The 25555-nt window shown below is 43.7% G+C and overlaps 1 protein-coding gene across 1 annotated transcript in view; it reads right to left on the bottom strand.

Annotated features, from left to right (window-relative positions):
* Positions 1–25555, bottom strand: part of fam20ca (FAM20C golgi associated secretory pathway kinase a) — a 39347-nt gene that overhangs the window by 7974 nt on the left and 5818 nt on the right. Inside the window, exon 3 of the mRNA XM_084371371.1 lies at positions 23653–23731. Within this exon, the coding sequence (XP_084227497.1) occupies positions 23653–23731 (79 nt within the window). The remainder of the gene's footprint in view (positions 1–23652; positions 23732–25555) is intronic.

The following is a 25555-nucleotide window of genomic DNA, read 5'->3' as shown; positions in this document are numbered from 1 at the left end:
TCAATTGCTGCTATTGTGATCCCTTCGTGCACGGGAGAGGAGAAAAGAAGGGGGTAGAATAAAAGGTAACAAGGGCAATTTGTTTGAAATAGGTGACCTTAGAAGCTGGAGCACTCACTGCACCTGTGACGTACCTCGTTGCCATTGAAATATGCTGCTATCAAGGCGCCTTATCACGTAGAGATAGTCGGTGTTTTTGTTCAAACCTGTTCTGGAAACAAAGTGGGTCCACTACTTCATGTAGTCTTACACTGTCCAAGTTCAAATGAGATAATATCACTGAAAATTAACACTTAACACGTGTTTTTCTCAGGAAATATTTATGCAGCTGCCAAAAAAAATGCCATTTTGTGACCTCCAAAAACCCCTTCCTGCGAGTAACAGGGGCAAAAACTCATTATAGTTCTTTTTTTCCTGATTTACTCTTTACTCTAGCATTATGAATATAAAAATAGTCATAAACAAGTGTCTTGGTGAAAAACAAAACAGCCTATTCAAAGAGCAAAGGGCATGAAATGCCATGATTTCATAGTTTAACGCTTTAAAAATGGATATAAACTATATATTGCTGGATTTGAAAGCAATCATTGGCTACATGACGCATGAATCATCCTGCAGCTGGCGTGTAAGTGGCTCAGGAGAGAGGGGAAAGAAGAGAGAGCGAGTCACTTGTCTACACGATCACTTATTGGCTGTTGTAGGCTGTAGGGCGGGCATAGAAGCCCCTATCTAGGCTTTCTAACAATATAGACTTAAATTGAGGCATTCGCTATAGCGGCGGGTTGCAAACACTGAGGTGTGAAAAAGAGGCTTTTTTCTTTAGGATTTTGCCCTGAATTGTAACACGGTATATATTAAGTTACCTAACAAGTTACTCTGGAAGAAAAAGAGTGTAAAGTTGAAGGTTGTTTCTCTCTGCAGAAACCCCAAACTCAGTTTCAGTCAGTTCCTATAATGATGTCTTTCCTCCCAAGCTTTTCCAGCGTGCATACTCCCCAAAAATTTCACTTCCCACTGTGCGAAATGTGTAAGCGTAAACCTGACTGACAGTTTGGCATTACAGGCTTTGGTTGCCATGGTCACCAGCATGTAAAAATGCAATTTCCTGTCAGGGAGGAAGCTGCTTAGAATTTCGAATGTAGGTAATAGAGCAGGTCTGTGGTGTGAAAAGCCAAAACACATGGACACACACACACTGTCAAATATAATTTCCACTCACATTTATGCACACGCGCGCTGAACACACACACACACACACGCACACGCACACGCACACGCACACGCACACGCACCCTTTGTGAGTGAGTGTCCTTGATGATAATAAAAGGCCCTTTATCTGAAGTAGACTGTGATTAGGCAACAGCAAATGTACTGTATGTAGTTCAGCAGAGTCTACTGGAGTGTGTGTGTGTGTGTGTGTGTGCGTGAAGTGATGAAGCTGAACCTCTTCCCTATGTGGACTCAGTTTGCGCTGACTCTGCAGTTTTAATGCTCTTTCATGAGCTTAAACCTGCACAGCGGAGGGTTATATTAGAGAGATGGGCGAGGGAGGGGAACGCAACAACAGCTGTGGCCCAGTCTCTGCACACACACACTCCTCTTTTTCCCTCTTTCTTCTCTCTATCTCTCTCTCTCTCTCACACACACACACACACACACACACACATACACCGATGATACATGTTGGTGACAGAGAGAGGGCAGCAGAGACAAACCCAGCGAGAGAAAATCAAAGCGCTAATCACGTCCGTGTCACCTTTTGGAACGAAACCGAGAGGAAATAAGCGACTCTCTTCACATGTTCCTGTTAACTGAAGATGTAACAGCATGAATACGGCACATACTCCCACTGACCTCGTGCTGTAATGCCATCTTGCTAATGATCCCAACAGAGAGCACGAGAGACAGAGAGGGTGCATGGGAGATCTGTCATCTATTGGTAATCCACGGCAGATTTCAGCCCCCCGCCGACAGGTGTCTTTGTCTCCATCTGGCCCTCTGTCCTGTGTGCGCTATGTGTGTTATGTGTGTTATGTGTGTTATGTGTGTGGGTGGCTAAAAAGACACGGGGAGTGCTTTGCTATTAGATCTGAGTATTCATGCACACATGTAAATCAAAGTTCCTGAATATAAAACGTTTTAACGCTATTTTGTTGTTGTTCTGTGCCTACGGAGAATTAACACCTGAATCTTCAGCTCCCCTTCAGCTTTATGGAGAATAATAGTGTGTATCAGCTCGTTGTTATTCCTACAAATTCAGAGTTTTGATCAACTGTCACAGCTCTCCATAGCATTGTTTTCAGCTGCAGCAAGCTCCAACAACTCACGGCAAACAACCTGTTCAGCAGCAAACTGCAGACAGACACAGTTAGAGACTAGCTGGTGATCATTATGGAGCACGTAGCAGATAAAGAGCCGGATATTTCCCTCAGGAGGTGGTGGAGACCAAAACAGAGCTAGAAGATATAATTTACATCGGACCAACTCAGCATACATTAACTGCATCGGGCTGAAGTCTGGTTCGGATGTAAAAAACAGAACACCTGTTGAGTTGACTATTATTTCAGATGGAGTTTCATTTATTTTTTTATTGCAGTTGCTCTTTGATGGCAACGCAAAGGTAATTTGAAGCCTAGTGAGCCTCTGATTAGTTTTTTCTTCAGAACATTTACAAAGTTAGGTCGCCTTTTTCTTTTTTTTGTCAGAAACACACGTACAACACCCCCGTGCTTTCATCCAGTCGACCGTAATGAGCCACAGACCTTCAATCAACCCCATCAGCCGAGTTAAGTGGATGTAACTGACAAGACGGCGAGCGGCCTGCTCTAATGCATCCCCGAGGCTTAACTTGCCCGGAGCCGTATGAGATAACATTTATTGCATCCTCTAAACAAGATGTGGGATTATATCGGTCAAGTATGCGAGAGAAAAAGGTCGACAAGAAGAGAATAACACGACGAAACTGCAGCTCACTGTTGCAACTGTTTAAAAAAAGAGATTGGAGAATATTAAAGTGTGTTTAGGTTTTTCTAACCTGCTTTGATTTACCAATTCTGTTTGGTTACCGTGCAGCCAAATGAAATTCCCTCTCGCCAGCCTGACCCTACTTAACACCAATTATCAAGCATCCAGCAGCTCTCTCCTCTGCTCCTCCTCTCCCTTCTTCCTCCACTTACTCCTTTTATGTACCAGCGTCCATGTATACTCCCCGTCTCTGTCACTTTTTAATTACTGCAAAACAGAGACAACAGACTGATGTGTACGGAACAAATTTCACTAAAGTGTATATCATTTTTCCTCCCTTTTGGCATCATGTTTTTAAAGCATGCCCTGTTTCCTGTGAAGTGGTGTGCTGAGAGTGTGTTTTGCTTGCGAGGATTTGGGAGAAAAGCAAGTGACCAGCACGATATATTCAGGACACTTGCGGGAAAGTGGCACCTTGTCGAGCGCTCACTACGCCTCTCAAGGTGACGGACAGGTGGAACGATGGAGGGCCGGATAAAAGATCGTGAGATAAAACCTCTTCAGCCTGGTGATTTGTGTCAGGGGGCGCTTGTCTGTCAGCAGCACTACATGCAGAAGCATCAGAGAAAACACAGGCCAAGGCTGCGTGCGTTTACGTCCGCCATGGGCAGCATAATGTGTGTGCATTTATTCCTGAATCTGCGTCTGCTTAGCCGTCTTTATATTCCTCCACGCACGCCGCATCTTCGCTTCCTCCAGCATCTGTATCGGAGAGGGATCTGAGAACTGGCCCGGGGCCCCAAGGTAGCTGTCTGGATTGAATTTCAAATCAATGTTACACAAGTTGTGTTCTAGCCTCAGCTATTTTCAACACAGGGTGAGGCAGCGCCAGGAGGGAGGCGGCGAGTTATCTGCCTGTGTGGGAAGCAGTATGGGCGATATTATCATAAGAATGCTGGGAAAAAAAAAAGACCTGACTCAAAAGAAGATGGATGACGGCCTGAGTCAGTGCCTCAATTTCAGAGTTATTAGACAATCAAGAGGTGGGAGGGAGATTATCAGCGAGCAGCTTTCTGCTGCGTAATGTATTCAGTAGAGCTGCCGATAGCTATTGATCGATCGGATCAGGGTGCACTGGGGAGTTTCATTAACGATCTGCATTAAAGGTGCGAGTCGTTATAATGACTACATGTGATTATTTACATTTAGTGTGAGAATGGCCATGCTTGCGATCATTTTTTCAAAGTTCATTCATTTGTTATCTCACGGTGACAAAGCTGGTTTGTTTTTTAGATAGTCACATAATTAACTGGTGATCGTTGAATTTTAAGCACGGCCTTTCTCGGCTCAGTTACGTAAATGTACAGTCACAAAGGTTAATGTGGCTTCAAATACATCAAAATATAAATCCTATATATAAACGTGCGGGCACAATACGTTACAAAGCCGCTTTCTAAATGACAAAGAAAGTAAATGCAGATAAAGTGTCCGACTATCTCGTCAACGGTCGAGCAGTGTTCCAGTCTCCATCTTCCAATTATCTCATTCACTTTATCTCGCATATTCCACCTTCACCAATTATCTCCAGTGCCCTCGCTCTTTCTTGGCCGTCTGACCTTCTGTCCACAATATAACCTGCAGGCACAGACTGAGACCTTGAGTGTGGAATCTAAATGTGAGGGGAGCTGCGTAGCTGTGGGCTAGGTCACTATCTGTGACCACCAGAGATCTCATGGCTACCCTTTAGATAGATGACAGAAACCCTAAGAACTACAGTATATTGTGTCTATGTGTATGTGTGTGTGTGTGTGTGTGTGTGTGTGTGTGAGTAAGACTGTGCCTATCCATGTGTCTCATCTGGCCAGATGGCTCGAAGTCCCTGTCTGTCAGGGATGACGCTGTGGCTTACGGCTCCGCAAAGCCCTGCTGCTCTCTATCGACCCTCTGTGCATGCAGTGTAACAAGGCGGACTACACACAGGGAAATAAAACACACAAATGTGACGGCTGACAGGTTGGGGGATCAGGGAATGAAAGCTCGACTTGAAGATAAAAAAATATGAACAATAAAAGCTCTGATCAAAATGTGATTGCCAGTGATTGAAAACCCTTTAATGCACCGAGGGGGATTAGCGCACATACAATAACAGACACATTAAGCACATCAACAGCGCAGCACTTCATAAATAGAGGATGAGTTTTATCGCGAGCCGTGCCCACCGCTTCCCGCCACTCGTTCTGCTTGGGAAAGATGTTTTTTCTGACACCTCTTGCTTTCATGGTGACGATCAAATGAACACTTCTTGACTTTGTTTCCACCAAAATCCGCATCTGAAGCTTCTACACCTCAGTTTACATGAAGATACGACTTCAAAATCTCAAATCTACAGAGACTCCTTTACAATCCTGAATGTATAATTATGATTCCCCGTGTTGCAGCTATGTAGGCTGAGTCTCACTTCCCTCGTCTCACTGCTCTACATTACTCTTAGAGCTATTTCTGAACCGGCTGTGAATCTTTTTATTTTTTATTTTTCCGCTGGCCTTAATTGACTGCCGTGTCATATTCAGCCGTGTTCCCCCGGGCGCACGTTTAAAGGCCTGAAATCACTGTGAAGACCTGATGCAAAGCTGCTGAATTATATCTGGGCTTTTTGGGATCCCTTCCCCACAATCATCTTAACGGGCTCCCCCGAGTCTGAGCGCCCTTGGAATATAGATGAAAAAAGAATGACAAAAATAAATAAATAACTGGGAATCTTATTAGTATCACTGCGTATTTTCCAGCTTCACAAAGCCACTTTTTTTGGGTGAGCGTATTAGAGTGTTGTGCTTGTTGCTCGATAAGCGTATTCGCTGGCGGCTTTCAGTGGGGAGCGCTACCCCAATGGCAGCTTTCTGATATCAATAAAGTAAGTGTTTGATGATTCAACTGCTTTTCATTCGCTCAGAATAACCAGAAAATATACCTCGATATGGTTTTTGTGACATTACAACAGCTTAACATCAGAATTATGCTTTGTCGAGGAAAAACTGATGATTTTTCCTTTAAAAATGTGCAATACAAAAACAAATCCTGTTAATTAAAAGTATTAAAACATAAACATTTTCCCCTCCTGTTCTTGCCATGCTGGGTTTATACTCTCTGTGAGAGTAATGCCCTCAGGCTGCTGAAAACAAACAATCTCCTGGGGTGAACGAAGTCCAGGGAGGAAAATATTTTCCATGGGAGGAAAAGAAAAAAGGTCGAGGAGATTGCAAAACCTCTGCAATCTCTACGTAATTGATAACACATGAATAACAGATTTGATTTAATCGAATTCAACAGCGAACATTTCTTTACATGCGCGGCATGAGAAAGGGCAAAGCAAACACACAGAGAGGAACGATTAGAAACAGTTGTTCATGTGCTGCAATAACACAGCTGTTTTCATGTATGAAATATATGTCGTGTGTTTGCTAAAGGAGATTATGTATTCGTATGAAGGATGAGACAGGTCTTTATGCCGACGGTTACCCTTCTTCCTCGCTCCCACACAGTCACCCACAACAAGCGACACACACATCAGGGTTTATCCTCAACAATCAGCCGTGTTCCAGCACCACGGAGCCACACTTGGTCATATTTACATATCCATCCACGGCGGATTATCTGTTTTCAATAGCACAAGTCTGAGGCAATCCTTCGCAGGGTGCGCAATTCATGACAGGCTTTGCACAGAATATGAACTGTGAATTATGCAAAACGTACACAAACATCAAGGGTATTCTTGGGTCAACAGCGATTAGATGTCACAATGCACAAGCTCGGGGACGTTTAGAACAATAGGCTTCAAAAACATGGCAGAGGATGTTGACACCGCATGCTGACAAGATGTGCAGCTTTCTGCAGTATGTTTCTCTCCATAAATACCCATGTTGCATCTTGAAGTGTAGTTTTTTCCCCGCATTGTAGCAAGTGAGATTTTCATGTATTTTTTTTTTTAAGCAGTTCTAGATGTATTCAGAATCTGTGCCTTTAGGACTTGCGTAAGGTTGTGTTGTCACAGCTATACAGTCACAAGCCTTCACACAGCTGTGGGTGAAAAAAAATTACTGGCAGAGCTGATGTGGAAACACAGACAACGGTGTCTGCTCAGGCCTTTGCGAGCTGACCAGTCAGAGCAGACTGGACTTATCAGGAGGGGGCCTTAGGGCTGATGTCTACTATGTTTTTTTCTGAGCGGCAGCCTCTTTTGTCAATTTTTTCAAATGAGGAGAGCGCATGCTTTTTTGAAGAGCGCTGCCTTTATTGTGCAGCCGCTCCGAGCGCTTAGAGTTTAAAACCCAGGACGCGACGATAGTGCCCCTGTAAAATAGTGTCGGGGAAGCTTATTTTTGGCATGTGGGCAGGCGATTTCTTGCATTAAAGGGGGTAAATTCCCGCATAAGAAAAGGTTACAGCTGCTAACTTGTTTGCGTTCGTGCCTTTTGTGAACAGGTTAGTTGCCAATTTCAGCGTGTAGGTTGCTAGCTTGGAGGTTGTTGTTGTTAAACGTAGCGATGGGGATTTTGAAAATGGTCCGTGCAGATAGCGGAAGGGAGGGCCCAACAGTCTACATCCAAAAGAAACAGAGAAATCACAGCAGAGACGAGCGCTGAATGTTACTGGCGAGCGTTTTATCACCCTTCGCATTGCAAGCTTGTTATTAGCTGTGTAGTCAGCCCTCTGTTACCGATGCTTTAGCTACTGTCAATCAAAGCTGATGTGCTTCTTCCCTCGCCACACGAGTGCTTCAACCCACGAAAGAAACGTTATGTGAACACGGGCCCTCAAAGAGACCCAGTGTTCAGACAGATGTGCTGTTTCAACATTAAAGCATGTAAAAAATGTCGAGTGGACGCCCAAAATAAAAGTATGAACCTGAAAAATGAGCACAATACGGGACTTTTCAGGCCAACCACCTGTTCCAAAAAAGTCTCAACGCTTTGGCAGCTACAACAAACTGAACATCCGAACCAGACGAGCCGACATAAAATGAGGTATGAGAAGATCCCTGGGAATGCAGGAATGCTGTGGATTGTTATTTCCCTCCACCCTGCCACAAATATTACACCCAACCTCCCTAAAGTGAAACAAAGAGCATTTATGATGTATTAGAAGGCACTTATACACATGAACAGTGGAGCACAGTCCCTCCACGCTCTATCCCAGCAGGAAATTCCTCCAGAAAGCCTCTACCAGTTGTCTCCATCCCTCAGAGCAGATGGGGGAGGGACCAACGCTTCAAAGCACCAACAGCCACGTTCAAACTGAATAATGTGGGAGAAAGTAAAAGACGTCCTCCACCTTGACACCTCGGGTCTTACAGAGGCGAGAAAAAAAAGATCAACAGAGGCCGGCATTACTTTCATAATGAAAACAAACTGGATCGTTCTCAGCCTGTTGGGATCAATGGGGATTTTAGAAGCTTTCCCTGTATGCGTGTGCAAGTTTTTGTTTCTGCCTGCACAGGAAAATCAATGGGCATTAGCATGAGTCTTCATCTCACAGGGGCTGAATAACAAGCCCCGGTATTCAGCATGACATGTAAGCTGAAGCTGATGAGAGGAGGGGGAGAAAAATCCCAGTATGAGCGTGTCAGTAAACTGCAGGGTTAGCGAAAAAGCAGTCTCTCCACTCAGCTGAGGAGGATTTGGGGAAAAAAGATACAGAAAGCCGCTCCACTTCAGGGTATCTCCTCTCAGTCTGAGCTCTCCGCATCCGACTTTGATGGGTGGATGCTGCCGCGCCTTAAGTTCGAACACATGTAATTTAATTGGAAAGGTCTTCAAAGCCGTTTCGAGAACGTTCGCATGCCCTGTCTTTGTCGTAAAGTAAATGCGAGGTTATAAAAGGCCAACAGAAAGTCTCTGACCGGGGTGAAAGTAACATCACGTTCCGGTGCTTGGACGAGATTCAAAGCTGATTCACCGACTGGAAATTGGCAGATGATGGCGCCAGAATGAGCGCTGAGGAAGAGGAGACTGAAACACCTGCCAAAACCATATAAATCATCCCCCGTTTTATAGCGAGAGTCAGTACTGAGAGGCTCCGTGTAGAGGGCCTTCCTCCGAACTAGCCCGCGGTACAAACCATTAAGAATTTATTTGATTATCGCTAAGTAGTTGCTGAACAGCAAACACCAATTAGTGCAAATTATGTTAAACCCTGGGAAGCATTAATTTTCCAGTGCTGCCGCTCCAACACCACACACACACACACACACACACACACACACACACACACACTAGGACATGGAGTGTGTCTGTATCTTCAGAGCCAGGAGAAGTTAATTGGATTGTGAGTAAGCATTTTGGACGTCCATTATCTTTGGCCATCTGTGGGGGCGAATATCTTGAGGTGTTTCATCCAGAACAATCCTATTATCTTGACCCAGAGATAAGAATGCACACACACACACACAAACACACATGCACTCTCTAGCACAAACTGTATGAAACCATGTTAAATATCGCCTGCTGCAGCTCTCCCTCTCCCAAATAAAAACCATCTTCCCACCTCTGTCTCAGACATCGTCCTGTATGGATAACCTTGTCACCGCAAACACATCTCCATCATTTCCCCCCCTCTCTTTCCTCCTCTCTCTGATTTCCTTTTCCTGAAGGACACGAGTCGAGTCACTCCCTTCCCCATCTGTGTTTGCTTAAACCGCATGTGGACACGAGAGCAGATAAAGACTGTCATGTGCACACACACATGGCAACACACATGGATGCGCACAGCGGCACATCCAAGGAGGAACTTGGCAGCCGTCGATATTTGACTATCTCAGAAGACTTTAATCTGTAACAGGCCAGAACGGCTTGAAAGACTTGGTAACATTTTCCCCTAATTAGTCCAATGTGAGGCTTGTTAAAATGCCATATTCCAGCAGCGCATGACTGATGACTGAATAGTGTTTGATTAAGTAGAGCTGTCTCCTTTCAGCTCCCTAATGAATGTGTTTATTAATTACCTGAGAAGCTTCGAGGTGGTCGCAGCAGCCTGTTCTGTTAAGTGCTAAAAGTTACAAGCTCCTGCAGTTCATCCATCACCACATTCAGCTAACAGAGCAGCAACAGCTCAATTTTTAGCGCGGCTGTCGGTTATTCTCCCAAAATGGATTGCACACCACCGAGTGAAGCCTAACTGCATAAAACTTCAATACCTCGACCAAAAGAAAGCAATCAGAAGAGTCCTTGCAGAAAGCTATTTTGCAGACAAGGCCCCCAAATCGAGGCTCGGGCGTTTGTGCTTCGTTTCTCCCACAGCTGAACTTTTCTATTTAGACCTGTCAACAGTCTTGTTGTGCTCGGTGGTTTGTGGTCAGATTCCGTTTCCTAAATAGAAACCATCTATCAGAGGCTAAGTGGTGGCTGAGAGATGTCATTGTGGTCATGAGTGGGTGACGGCGGTGGAGGAGGAAGTGGTGAAACCACTGGAAAAACAGTTCCAAGGGTTGCATTTATCCTTGTGTAAGAGCTAAGTGGGATGGAGCGAGTCCAGTGCACTTGAGGATGAATAGAGTTAATTTGTAAGTGAAAGGAATGAAGAGGAGACTTGGGATGTCTTCACACTTGAGCCAAGAATACATTTCTGACAAATTTTCTCAACATTCATCAAAGACATCGCTCTGGAGGTACATTACAGCACATTTTCTCGTCCACCGTGATTCTCACGAGATAAGAACAAATGAAACACCGGCTCGAATGTCGACGAAAGACATTTTCTCTTCACCATTACTGGTCACACGGCGTACCACGAGGCATCGTCCATGCATCATCGTGTGACGGCTGCATTTTGTAATGTGACCTTTAATGTCTCTGCACACTGTGTCCCGATGCATCATCTTGTAATGATGATGTGTTGTTGGTTGCGTCGGTGCTCCTTGTGCACAACGGAGGCACAATAACATAAACATCTTTCCGTGTAATGTAATTCCATACACCCAAAGAAGAACCACAAAGTTAAATTAAGACCTCTGTGACCCCATTTAAGGTTGAGAAAAGAAGTATTTTTCTGGCTTTTGCAATGGATGGCACGAGGACAAATAGGTGGTATTATTTTTAGCCAAGCTAGCGGCATGGCTCGAGGGATGGCAACAATTTTTCCATCAGTCGCTATGAGATTTACTGCTGTGCCAAAGTCTAACATAGATGCTAGCATGACTGTGGACCGAAAGAAAATTAAATGCCGACTATTTCGAGGACTGATTAATCATTTCAGTCGTTTTTAAAGATAACATGACAAACAGCCAGTTCCATCTTCTCAGACGTAAAGATTTGTTGCTTTTCATTATCATTTATGATGGTAAGTGAGGATTCTTTGGGTTTTGGGACAAAAGAAGCAACTTGCAGACGTCACTTTGGAGCTCTGGGAGAGTGTGATAAGCACTTTTCCGAACTTTGGGGCAGTTTTTAAATGACTAATCGTGAAATTAATCAGAAGCTTAATCCCTCATGAAAATATGGTTAGTTGCAGCCCTACACACAGATGGATCCGGCTGTCCGCAATGCAGAATCTAAGATAATAGGGCTTTTTTGTGAGACTCACCACCTGCCTACACGTTGACCGTTCCACAGGGACGCCAGCTGCTACCTGAAATAATCGGTGGATGCACACAGTCTCTACAACTACTAACGCTGCTGTATAATGACCCGTGTGGGATGTTGTACAGAATGTCTACTAGTTAAACTGTTGAGGTTGCTGTTTTTTTCATCATACGTCTGATAACGAATGTCTACCCTGTCTTTTGTTGCACCTAACATACTTGAAATAGGGTCAAGTGGAGGTGACACACACATACACACACATACACTCTGTCTGAGCTTTTCCATATCTCAGAGACTCCACCAGCACTCCTTTTGTGAACAATCTTCCCAGCAGCAGCAACACTGAGAGTCTCCCTGCACCTCCAGCACAGAGGCTCTTCTGTCTGTATCACTGCTGCCCAGAGCTACAAAAAGGAGGGTGGGGTGGGTGACCCAGGCAGGCCCCTGGATCAGGTTCCTGCCTCCCTGGGCTGGTGATACCAGACCTGGCCACTGCAGCCCCTCCCACACCCTGTCCTGACAATGGGCAAAGCCAAGGAGAGCCCTCCTCTGGTTTAATTGGCGGACAATGATTGCATTCTCCTCCCCCTCCGCTGGCCTCGGTCAGGGGGATAGGGGAGTCGCACACAGCCTAATTGCCACCTTGCAAGGGACAGGCTTAGACAAGCACGGGCCTGGCCCACAATGGATGTATTAACCTCTGTGCATGGTATCACAAAGGCCTGAGTTACATGGCCACAATGTGTTCTCTCTTTCTCTCCGTCGCAGGACTGTTGTTTCATTCATTCGGCTCGGGGAGACATTCAGGTGGACTGTGATAGATCTACCTGGGAAAGGTCGTTATCTAATAACAGGGCTCAGTTGTAAGGGGTGGTGCAGTGCGTATGGTCCCATTGACGAGGGGCAGCGGTTGATTTAGTGACAAAGTAACAATGAGGCATGTGTGCTCTGTCATTTTCAGACTTCCGTAATGAAACCAGAATTACTGCCTCAATAGTATGCCTCCACCCACTAGTCACCCTGCAGTTTGCATCCAAAGTTTGGGTGGAATTTTGTCAGAATTAGTGCATGAAATCCGTGGTTATGGCCATAAACGAGGACATAGTGATCTTCTCCTTTGACCACCAGAATCTAGTCAGTTCATCCTTCAGTTTAAGTGGACGTTTGCCAGAGGCATAAAAAGGAAGAAGCATCAGCCACCAAGCCAGTTATCCTCATTACGCTTCAGAGACAGACTAGGAATCGAAAACAGAAGGGCCATTACCAAGATTTCATGTTGCACAATAAGTTGTTGTCTAAATGTCAGGATAAACTCTGTAAATCCAACGTCTTAATCACAGGTAGTATATTCACAGAGGCACTTAGATGACAATTAGCCTTTGAAAATCCCCCACAATTAAGTGCAGCGTTCCTGAGTGCTCATTTAAGGGAACCAATCTGGGTTATTTTGCGCAACTGCAGCAGACACTCCTGCTGAAGGTACACGATACATCCCCGCCAGAAGTCAAAGGTCTGGCCCACTTTCCTCGGCTCATAAAAAGAAACGCTCAGTCGACCAGATTTCATCTCCTGGAGCGAGATGAATTTTCAGCATTCCAGACAAATGCGGCAGCGACATTCCTCGTGGGAAGCTTAGGAATTCCCCCCGTACTGTATTTTAGACTATAATGACATGTTAGGCTGGCTGAGCAACATAACCATGCAAAAGCAGTCACAAAAACAAGGTCAGGAGCCACGACAAGCATGCACAACTGCAGAAATGGGATTCACTTGGATGTGGTGGAAGACAGAGGGGCGCACACGCTCTGGTCCACAGGCATGCACAGTAGCACAAAAGCACAGACATAGATTAAAAATAGACAGACGTGCGATTCAAATATCGGGAGTTATTAACAGACTTATTGATCCAGTCATTTAACATACATCTTTATGTGCGAAAGCCTGTCTAGACAACTCCAAACCATCACATCACTCAAGGCGTGACCCATCCTCCTTATCACAAAGTTAAGAGCCTACTTAATTTCAAAATACACACATGCTTACACCCACGTCAATACATTTACCTTATAAATAGACAGACAAGAAGAAGAAGAAGAAGAAGAAGAAGAAGAAGTGATGTCAAAGTGCAAAGACTCAAGAGCCGCTGGTGTTTTTTTTTACTGTTTCAAAGGAAGATAGCGCAATAGCAAGGGTGCAAACTACATCTTAGCCTTTCTTACTCTCACACATGCGTAAAGGTCAGGTTAGGAACTTCTTTTTAAAACAAAAATGGGAAGTTATCGATTATCCCATTTGTATCGGCCATGGCCATGAGAATCAGGTGATTATCGGTTATTGTATCAGCTGAAAAAGGTCCATATTGTGCGTCCCTTCTGAGGTCTGACAGGGGTCATTAGCATAATCCAAAAGTACACACATACACACACACGCACGACTCACAGTATCATCTCCAGCAACTCAGCTGGCCTGTAATCACATTACGATTAGGGCTGCCACATTACACTGTGTGTGCATAAACACTTGTTAGAGAGAAAACGGAGAGAATCTAAAAATACAGAGCAGAGAGGCTCTGAACAGAGGAGAGGGACAAGCCGAGGATTAGTACCGCCTCAGCGAATCAAACAAACAAGTCCAAAAAGGAGCATGAGCGGGAGGTGGAGACAGAGAGAGAAAGGGGCCGGGCAGAGGAGCGGGAGGAAGGGAGGGATGGTGATGAAAAACGCCACTTCCTCAGGAGCTGACCTAGTAAAACATTCATGAGAGATGTCTTTATGTGAAGTGAAGTGAGAGTGGGGAGGGTGTGAGGGGAGTTAAAGGCTCTGGAGTCTAAAATAAGACAGTCCCTCTGTGTTTCGGTGTCTGTGTTGGGAGTGTGCGTGCGTCAAAAAAAGTTATTTGAGATGTTGAGATGATACGCGAGCACGTTCGGAGCCTGATGCCGCACCGTCGACCTCTCGAATCGAGAATAGACTCCGAGCTGAGACACAGACGGAAACATGAAAAGATGTAACTTCTTGTGAGAACATCCAGCGACGGGATTCAGCGGTAATCATGACAATGATGAGAATGATAGAAAAATGACTGAGTTTAACATGTGGCTGCACCCAAACACACATTATAATGACAGGACATAATCAGATAATAAGCAGAACACATATAGATGACTGACACTTCAATTAAAACGTCACACGCTGAAATTCTGCAGAAGACTTCACGAAGCTCGAAATCTCAACTCAAACAGCGTGTGTGTGTAAGTCTGTGTGTGTGGGTGTGTGCGTGTCTGCGTGTGTCTTCATGTGTGTGCTGATGACTCGGCAGATGTGACTGCAGCTGGTTACACGACTGTTGAAGCATCACACTAATTAACCGGCTCATCTCACAGACTGCAAGAGGTCAACGCATCAAAGCGCCCACGCACTGAGTGCACCGGACACACACACACACACACACACACACATACACATGTGCATAAATGTGTACATACATGCATGGTTACCCAGCTATAAACACTCCAAGTTCAAACACATGCAAAACAACCCACATCATTTGCTAAGCAACATCACAGTGTGAAGCCGAGAGATGGAGAATTTCATTAAGAGGGTTTGTTTACATGGATGGAAATAGGAGAAATAAAAATAAGAGTGTAAATGTGGAGAGAACTTACAGTCCACACATGGTAGAAATATAAATGTAAATGTGGTTACAACAGCATCAGTCCGAAGCCGGAGGGCACAAAGCTCTTTAAATGATGGAATACAGAAGGAGAAGGAGGAGAGAGGTCAGGAGAGGATGAAAGAGGAGCATGGAAGGGGGAGAAGAGGCCGTGTAAGATGAGCAATCCTCAGCCACATTAGAGCAGCTTAAAAACCAAATTAATCTTAAAGACCTGCAGAGGGAGTCTGCAGAGCCCAGGGCATGAAGAAGAGCCACTGGGCCTGGTCCTCTCCTGGCTGCAAGTACAAAGCTGCATGAGAAACAGATGTTGCAAAACGCCTGACACTGCAACGCTCTCACTGTGTGTGTGTGCGCGCCTGTATGTGTGTGAGGTAGCGACAATAAAATGTAGGAGAGAGGGAAGGGGGATAAAGAGCAGCAGATAATGTTTGACAGCGGACATTATCTGCGCCTCAGATGTTCCTCTGTGTCTGATTTCCCCGGCTTAGGGAAAGATTGTTGCTGTGGCAAATACACTGGATCAACACATGGTCAGGGGCAGGTGAGACATTTGGTTACGTTTAGGGAGACGTTTTAGTCTCGGTTAAAAAAAAAAATGTTATTTACAGGTCTGTGACGGGAGGCAGACTTCAGTCGTGCCCAACAGATTTTGTGTTTTGTAACTGAAAAACATTATTTGGAAAACAGTTAAAAAACTGTAACTGAACATGCAGTAATGATACTGTAAACGTACTGTAACCGTACTGTAACGTTATACTGTAACTGGAAAATAGCAATGTACTGAAATTGGAAAACAGTACTTAAAACTGTAAAATTGTACAGTAATAATAATGTAACTGAAAATACAGATAAAATACTGCAATATTGTTATTGAAAGACAGTAATAATACTGAAATTGGAAAACAGTAATGATACTGTAAGTAAAAAAATATATTAATTGTACTATAAATTAATTAAATTGAAAAAAAAAAACAGTACTGATACTGTAATACTGTAACTGGAAAACAGCTAAATACTGGTACTAATAAAACTGTAAAGCTATTAAACTGTTTAGTAATGATACTGTAAAAGAAAATACAGATATAATACTGTCAATGAGAATGCAATACTAATACTGTGATTGAGACACAGTAATAATACCGTAATTGAATAACAGTAATAATAGGGAGGGAAACGTAAATGTTATTTACAGCTCTGTGACGAGATTCAAACTCCATCATACCCAAGAGATTTTGTGCATTGTAAATGAAACAGTCTTAATACTGTAATTGAAATTACAGTAATAATACTGCATTCGAAAAACACTAATAAAACTGTAACTGAACATACAGTAATGCTATTGCAAATGAGAACACTATGCTGAAATTGAAAAGAAAAAAACACTACTAATACTATAATACTAAACTTTAATTAGAAAACAGCAATATACTGTAATTGAAAAATAGTAATAAAAATGGTGCTCAAACTGAAAAACTGCACAGTTATAATACTCAAAATACAGATTTACTAATGTAGTACTGTAATTTAAAATTACAGCAATGTTAGTGTAAAAGAGAATACAATAATCAAAGCGCCCACCTTTACTTTCTGACCACATAAAGACCACACTACTTCCTCACCATACACAGATACTCCTAAGTTTACTGTGCTGCTATACCATAAACTAATAGGATCAAAGATTTAGCCTCAATTAATCACGTCTGAAAGTTATTCAGACGAAGAGCTTAAAGTTAGCTGTTGCTCTCGTCCCTTTTTTCTTGAAGCACTGCAAGTTCTGAAGTGTTGTTAGAAAACTAGTTTCAAATTTAAAAGCTAGTCTTAGCCTGAAGCTGCCACTGTAAACCAAAATAATGAGGTTCAATACTGAATATATACTAATTGCATTCTAAGTGTAGCCTTTTGAAACACCTAGTTTCATTTCATTACCGAGAAAAGTAATGACTCACCCCAACATACAGTAGATGTCAACACACCCAAACTGTCTCTTGTAGAACTCTGTTAGGCAACGTTTGACTGTTTCTGTCTATCAAAGCAACATTTCATAGAAGCAATGAAATATGACGACTGCAGAGAGGAAACACAAAGAGAATCAAAGGTGCCAGATGGATGGACGTTTAAAACAAAATACACAGCCTCCTCGATCTCTGCCTACACCTGCTCTCCACAGATTGTGAGTGATTTCAACAGCCAGGTCAGACAAATTGCCTGGCAGCCCGAGCTGCTCTGTCCCCTGCCAGCTGATTGGTCTAGTGTGCTCGTGAGACATGAGTGGACTCAATGGGACGACTGCTGAAAACCTGAGGAGTCTCCGCCTGCCAAACAGCGCTCGAGCAGAAAGGCTGATGAAGCCGCAAAGTCGCGCTGCCAGAGTTTACATAACCTATCAGCGTGTGAAAAGATAGATGTGACAACTCAGCTGAAGCTTTTCATAATGTGCAAGACTGAGGTCAGAAAACTTCATCGTGGACGAGGAAGTTAATGTGAAGAGATTTGACGTTTCATCACATTTACAGTCTCTTTATGCGCTTGGAGGCCTTTTGACTTGTCACGGTGGAAATCATTACTGCGAGTGTTAAATGGTGAGTGGTCGGGAGTGAGTGAGCTACTTCTCTATTGTCTGAGCAGGCCTGCAGTCATCACCTCCTGTGTAATATACCCACAGCTCTGACTGAGCGGCTACAGGTGCGGCTCGGCTCGGCTCGCTGCTCGCGGATTTTCCCCTACCAGCCTCGGGTGATGGAGGGTGCACGAACTCTGCAACCCCCGCAGCGTCCTTCTCGCTGCAGCTTGTGTGCACATGTATATGAGTGTATTTGTGTGTGTGTGCAGCAGCTGTGCGAACAGCTGTCTATAGTAACATGCTTCATCTGTGCATACAGCCAAAGATGAGCTCAGACGGCACCTCTCGAAAAGTGTGTCCCACTTACGCGAGCCAGCCGCATTCGTATGGGAGCTCTTCAGGGAAACGCTGTTATACCAAAGAGGAGGAAGACACTAAAATGGATGTGGTTTGAACAATGTCTTTAAGATAATGAGGATGAATTCAGGAGAGGATTTTGTGGGTGTTCATGTATGTTCCCATATTCTTTTATGTGCATGTGTTTATCCATGAAATGAGATGTTCCCCACAAAGGGGCTTGTTTGGATCAGGATGGATCTTCTGAGTCTTCCTTTGATTTATCTTTTTCTCTACACCGTTATCCTTTCGTCAGGTTTCTATTCACGATTACGACAGAACGACATGGACAACTCAATCTGTGAAGCGGCTGTTATTGTCACTCGGTCCACAGATGCTTGTTATCCAGTCAGGAGTTTACAGGATTGTGATCTCGGCGGATGGATCTAAAATCTCTGCGACTGGAGAAGATTAAACGGCAGCTCTCGTACGGAGGAAAGCAGGTGAACTCTCCGTAAACTTACCATAAAAACCACAAGCCATCAAAGGCACTTTATGAACAGCTGCGGTCCCTCCCGCTGCACTTTACATGAATGCATGCAAATCAATGCTAAAATCATCAATCTTTCATGATCAGATCAATAACCAGAGCAGTGAGAGGCTATCTCTAGAGGACATTAGATGGCTTTGGTCCTAATGGGATTTCCCATCTGCAGAGGGAGGATCCATGGAAGACAGTCAGTCATAACCCAACTGGGGCACAGCAGATACGATGAAGTCCTTCAATAGATGATAAAGCAGCCTCTTGGGTGCTGCAGCTAAGAGGCTCTGCGGCCAAACCCACTGGCTTTACTGGCGCAAGCTTGTCAAAACTGATCGGGTTCATGCAGATGAGGATGTATACTGATTCCCCACGGTGCTTAAGGATGGGCATGTGTGCCCTATATATATGTTCTAACACATGTCTTTGCATGTAATGAAGCCTGCGCGTTGATATAACAGCTCTCGGCACAACTGGGGCATGTACACAACAAACAGAGACGATGAAAGTCATTTTTCTGCTATTCTCGCGTTGCGTAAACCGTTTTGAACTGTGAGACTATCAACAGAATCAAAGCGAGGGGTGGGGCGGGAACGGGCTTGTCAAACAGCGTTTGATGGAGAAATTAATTCTTCCTTTGCATGTCTGAGGCTTACACTCCCTTTCTCAATCCCTCAACCCTCCATCTGACAAATCCAATTAGCATGACATGAAGACTCTGTATACACACCACAACCAGGAACTTGGCACAGGACTGGTAAGATGGACACCAGGGACTTGAGCCATACAGACATGCAGGCCTGGCATGGAGGGTCTCCACTCGGCCTGTAACCTGGCTCCAGCTGGAAGACTCAGTTCCTTGACAGGCTGGCAGTGATAACCACTCCCCTACCCCTCTGGTCTATCTCTGCTTTTCATCTGTCTCTTTCTTTCATTTGCCACTTCATTTCCCTTCCTTCCTCCACAGACTTTGACCCTTTTACTCACAGCCATCTGACATCTCCGTCTTTGGTTCAAGTCGAATCTATTATGTATTCATTTCTCTTGGCTGAAGGAAAGATTTTCACATGGTGACACCAGAAAAGTCATTCACGTTTTACTCTTGTAGTCAATGGATCCTGATTATTCAAGACACCTTGTTTTGTTCATGTTTGATATCAGTGTTGTACAAATTACTCAAAAGTCATTGTGTTAAAAAACTGCGAATAACGTATCTGATATTAAAGGTACAATATGTACGAATTTAAGCAAAAAACATTCAACAATTAACTAAAGATAATCAAAAGAACGTGAAGATAGAACAGTTTTGATGTTGTGTCAAAGACGTATTGGGTTGCAGAGATATCAACTGAAGTTAGCATGCTAATCAGCTAGCCTTGGGCCTGAAAACCTCTTCCCCCCAGCGATTCAAAGCTCCTGTGCTTGCTGTGTAAACACCAACACTACTGTGGTAGCCCAGCTAACTGCACGGCTAATTGAGCTAACAAGCTACTTTAGCTGCAGTCATGGATGTCACTCTGGTGATCCGCTGCCCCTGTTTGTTGGCAGTACAAATTCAGGTGGAGGATTTTTCCACATTGCACATTTAAATGTATCAAAAGTAGTTGTCAGGCAAAAAATGTATTTAAGTATAAAAAGTAGTAAAGTATCTGATTTTTGGCATTGGTGTTTTTGTTTTTAATCCAATTACCATTAAAATAATAAAATATAAATGTAATGGAGTTAAAGTAAGCTATTTCCTCATCAAAATGTAGTGGATTCAAGTATAAAGTAATACTTTGAAATGCTTGGTACCTCAGGAAGTACAGTACTTCTTTGAAAGTCTGAATATAATGCTTGGGAGTCAATGCATCACCAACATTTGGCTTAAGCACAAAAAATCAAGGAGATCATCTGTTGTGGGGAGAAAACAAGCTCTCGTGACCTACAAGACTTCACCAAATTGCAGTTTGAGAAACTAAAGAGCATCTTCTACCCCGTTGTGGGCGCCCACTTTAAATCACCCAACACAATCACAGAGTTAGTCTGACAGATGAAACGATTCTCCAAACTTTTTTTCCCAGAGCTGCACAGACAAAATATCGTGTGGAGGTGTCTGGCAAGCTGTCAGCTTGTGCAGTCTCCTGGCCCATGCCGGTGTACAGATTTGCATTCGGCTCAAAGGAGGCCCGAAACATCAAAGCGTCTTTGAAGCACCACTTGATGCTGCACAATGGGACAGGTGAAGTGAAAACAATGCAACACAGCGTTGCTCTGAACTACTGTACCCAGAATGCACCACAGTTCTGAAAATAAAAGTGGGACACATCAATGCCATGATCGAAACAACAAAACCTCACGATACGCTTTAACAAAAGTAGAACAAAGGTTATTTTTCTACATTGTTTCTCTCAGAAAACTCTGATATTTTTGTATTTCCGCTCTGAGGACTTTTGTATAATATCTGTAAACACTGGAGACGGATGACAGTGACAGTCAAATCAAAGACTTTGAATAAAATATGACAGGCTAAATAAAGAGCTGTAGGATTGTGTAGCATATAATTCAGAAACTGACATGCAATTACTGTCAAAACAGTTTCTGACAGCAACTGAGACAGACTGAGCAATCAGCACTTTACTTCTCACAGTTTCCAGTTCACCGGACAGAGTGTTATAAAACCGATACCTGCTGTGTTTTTTAACATCAAGTTTTAAAATGACTTGTATAATCAGGGGTATTAGGTGTGGGAGTCTCTAGGCACCTCATGCTTCCATTCAATTCCAATTCTGAGGGCAACAATGTGATTATAAAACAATCATTGATGCATTTTGATGCATCAATATTTTTTATTTCTCGCCATGATTAAATTTTTCTCGCTGTGTGCAGACAGTTTATTGGTAATAATCCATAATTGAATAAACCGATCATTTTATTTCAATTATCTTTGCTCATACCATCCTCAGCAAAACTCAAGAGGCAGCCTGTGGGGTAGGGCCGATTTAAAAAATGTTCAAGTTTGATATGAGACTTAATACAATACTGGACAGGTAATACTGAATTTTACCACTAGCTGTCAACAAGCTGTCTCCCAAGAGTAACGCAATGAGAATGACAGCAGCGCTACAGTCCATCATGTCAACTGTGACACATTGTGTTTTCATTTCTCACAACAGTTCAACTTAACTTCTCTTATTCTAAAGTTTAAAGGTCCACTTTGTAAGAAAATTGGTTTTTGAGTCTCATTCCCAACTCGTGAAAAAGTGAAGGTCAACTGAAACGTTAGAGGGCTTTTAATTTGAAATGGATACAGGAAGTGTCGAGTTTGTATTAGCAGTGTAATGCAGTGTGACGCTTATGAACTGCAGCATAACCTGCATAGGCCTAATTGGTTCAGCTGTAAAATCGATCATAATGTTTACAATTGGGTTTTAAATGTCCAATTATTGACTTTCTGCCTTACTATCTTACTCACTTACTATTACTTACTATCTGCCAATTAAAATCTAACGTCAGTTTTGATAAGCATATTCATTATTTTCAGAATTTCTAATAGTCATTATCTGTGTTTTGCTTTACAAAACTGAATGAAACCTCCATATGTGCCTTCAACAAGACTTTCCATGACTGCTGATGATGTATGACTTTCTCCTGATACTGTAAATGCCACATGATGCTCAGAGCAACAGCCCCCGGCCTGGCAACACCTCACAACCCTCTCCCCCCTTTCCTTGACCCGTCCTGCCATCACATTCGCACTCGCACTCATGCGAGCGCACATATTGTCCAATTGTCCGTGTTGCCTCGAAGCCGCGCCTGAACACCTAGTCCAGTCTAATAGCTACTCAAATATACTCACACAAACACACAAACACACACACACGGGGTAATCTCAGTTCTTGTCAGATATGACTATGCCGCTGATGCCTACCGGGAGCGGTTGTTGACTTGAAAGGTTTGCGTGTATGAAAGCTACAATAGATGCTCAGATTGCCATTGTTTGGACATACTCTGAGGCTAATGTTGTAAACAATGCCTCATGCTCTAAAATTCATCCTCTGATTGACCTTGGAATAATACGGCACATTAGGACAAAGAAAAATGACTCAGTCAAACAAGCAACTCTCAAATGTTACTGCTGTTTTTGTGTATGTATTAAGGGATGAAGCTGCACTGTATCCATGTGAAGAGGAGATGGAAATACTGTAGGTGGATAGAGTTTGAATAAACTTTGCAGCCTCTCCATAAATCAAGCCCTGACAGTGAGAAGATATTCAGTAGCAGCATTTTCATCCTTCATTTTCAAGCTCGGACTCCTTATCCTCCCACGAATGGGACTGCAAGATCATCACAGACTATACCTGAGCAGGTTGTCAAGATATGGCACTTTGAGCTTTCATGAGCAAACACACACAAACCTCTTTCCCTCTCTCTCTCTCTCTCTCTCTCCCCCACAATCTAATGCTCTCCGCCGGGGCTCTCATGTAGAAAACCGTTCTGCATCTCACAGCAATCAAACCGAGCTCCTGAGCAATTACTTCTGATCGCAGCCCAGTTGGCCTGGACACTGTTTATCCCCGTTGGCATGGGAATTCATCGGGCAAAACCCAGACAGCTGAGAAGGAGGGCACTTCCTTTTTCATGCGCGATGCGCCTTTGCCAGCATGTATGCCTCCCCGAAGACGTCTTCACGATGGCTCAATGCTCATTTTAATTAACACATAAGCCTGTTGATGTTAATTAAAAAGCAGTTCAGATGAGATTTCCCGTAGCCCTCTTGAAACAGATGCATTACAAGTGGGCGCATCACACCGAGTGTATCAAACGGATTTTCGACGTTAGCTATTTTAAGGGGGAAAATGCAGATTTGCTGAAATCTTAGAAATGCGTTAAAAGCAGAGAAAGCGCCATTAGAAGTCCTTACAAGGGTGCTCTAACAACGATAATGTCTGCAGATGATGTGGTGTAGGCTGATATGTAAATCTACCTGTGCTGGCATGCGTGTCAGCTGCGGTGCTACTTACTTCATGGGCTTGAACAGCGCTTGTCCGTAGTTCTGGAAAGTCATGATCAACTTCAGCTGGGTGCCTCCTGATTTCATGGCTGGGTGGAAAACAATCAAGATGTTAGATCAGTGTTTGAAGCATAAACACACACACACACACACGCACACACACACACACACACACATATAAACATAAACACATCCAAAATACACCCGCACATATGCACAGCTGTTGTGTTATTTGCCAATTTGGAGAAGGCAATTTAGCATGAATACATAATAGAGCTATCACATCTGCTGACCAATTTGCCAGACACTGTACAATCAAAGTGCAACTGTGGCTGTTAGGAGCTGGGTGTGACTGAGAGCAAGAAGCGGCATCTGCTGAAAACTATGGCTAGGTCAAGGGTTTGATGGAGGGATGGACATGGAAGTGGACAGGCTGATGTAACAGAGTGACTGTGGGTTCCTTCAGCATTCCTTCGTTTTTTTTAACATAAGACAACACATAACACTAAGTCTTTATACCCACATTAAAATCTTGCGGCGATACAATCGCAACATCGATATTGAGGTATTTGGCTAAAAATATCGAGATATTTGATTTTGTCGCTCAGTTGTAGCATTGAGGATAATACATTGTGTATCGCAATACGGCCTAAACATATCTTGATGATATTTTAAAGGGTAATTCTAGCCAAGGTCTTATATTTACATGTCGTGGTGTTTAAATGAATCATACTGTATTTAGCAAAAGTTTTGAAATCGGTCCAGCAGATCACCTCAGCTAGCGACAGCGACATGACAGCAACACAATGCTTCGGGGCAACCGCGACCGCCAAAGATAAAGGTTGGCTGAGGTTGTTATTCTAAGTGTCTGACAACATTACGGACACAATTCCTACAAAATCCGACCCTTTGTAAAAGTGTAAGATCTCTTTTGTAACCAGAAACACAAGTCTTGTTCATGGAGAAGTCTTGGTCTGAAATCTAGCGTGGTGAGGTGTTAGCTGAAACATTTGGTAAGTATGAATCATTTGGGCCCAGGTTTAAAAATACCAGATTTTCACTTTAAGGCAATATCAGCCTGCACTAGTATTATAATAGTGCAATTGTTGATTATGTATTTTAATGAAAAAAAATGAATTGACCCCTGTTTGTATCCATCCATGTGCGTATGTGCTCATGCTGCACAACAGACCTGATTCTGACCAGATGTTTCTCTGTAAGCCCTCCTGTGGATTGCACAAATCGGCCAGCGATCGCTCGCGCACGTTGGACTCTCCGCAATCACTTTCTCCCGTTCCCACCATGTTGACCTCGCGCACCCTGGGAGAGGAGCCGGGGCACATGTCTCTGACTATCAGTCACGTCCACGGTGTCTCCCAGAGGCTGATGGAGACTCACTGTGAGCTTCCTGCTCGCCTCAAACAAAGGGACCGCCAGGCCTGTCTAAATGCCTTGTGTTTCTGTCATAATGGACAGGCTTTCGGGGGATTTGCCCATTTATTACAGCGCATTAACTTGGGCGTATTACACAACGCTGCGCTTCTGCCTCACCCAACATCAACATAAGCCCCCTGTAGTGGACCCACTTATTGACAGGCTTGCTTGCTGAGTAGCTGGCTGCACTTCCCCCGCCTGCTCATAACTATCTTGCGTGTTTATTGACTCTCATGCTGCGTCTCTCACTTTCTCCCTCGTTCTTGTTTGTACATGTCATCCTCTTATTCTTTCTGTTATGCTCTGTCTGTCTCACTTTGTTTTACTCACCGCCGGCAAGCCTCCCCATTTACCGTGACTCATTTTCAAAAGCTTTTCGTGTTTTACATCCACTGTTGCACAAAGTACATCCTACATAACCTCAGGTCAGCGTCTTTTCTTTCACGACAGAGGACGGATACTGAGTAAAGCCAAAGAAT

The sequence above is a fragment of the Pagrus pagrus genome, assembly GCF_965226575.1.
Source record: "Pagrus pagrus genome assembly, chromosome: 13".
Lineage (NCBI taxonomy): Eukaryota > Metazoa > Chordata > Actinopteri > Spariformes > Sparidae > Pagrus > Pagrus pagrus.
The sequence above is the reverse complement of the archived record's forward strand: the minus strand, read 5'-3'. Positions and strand labels throughout refer to the sequence as shown.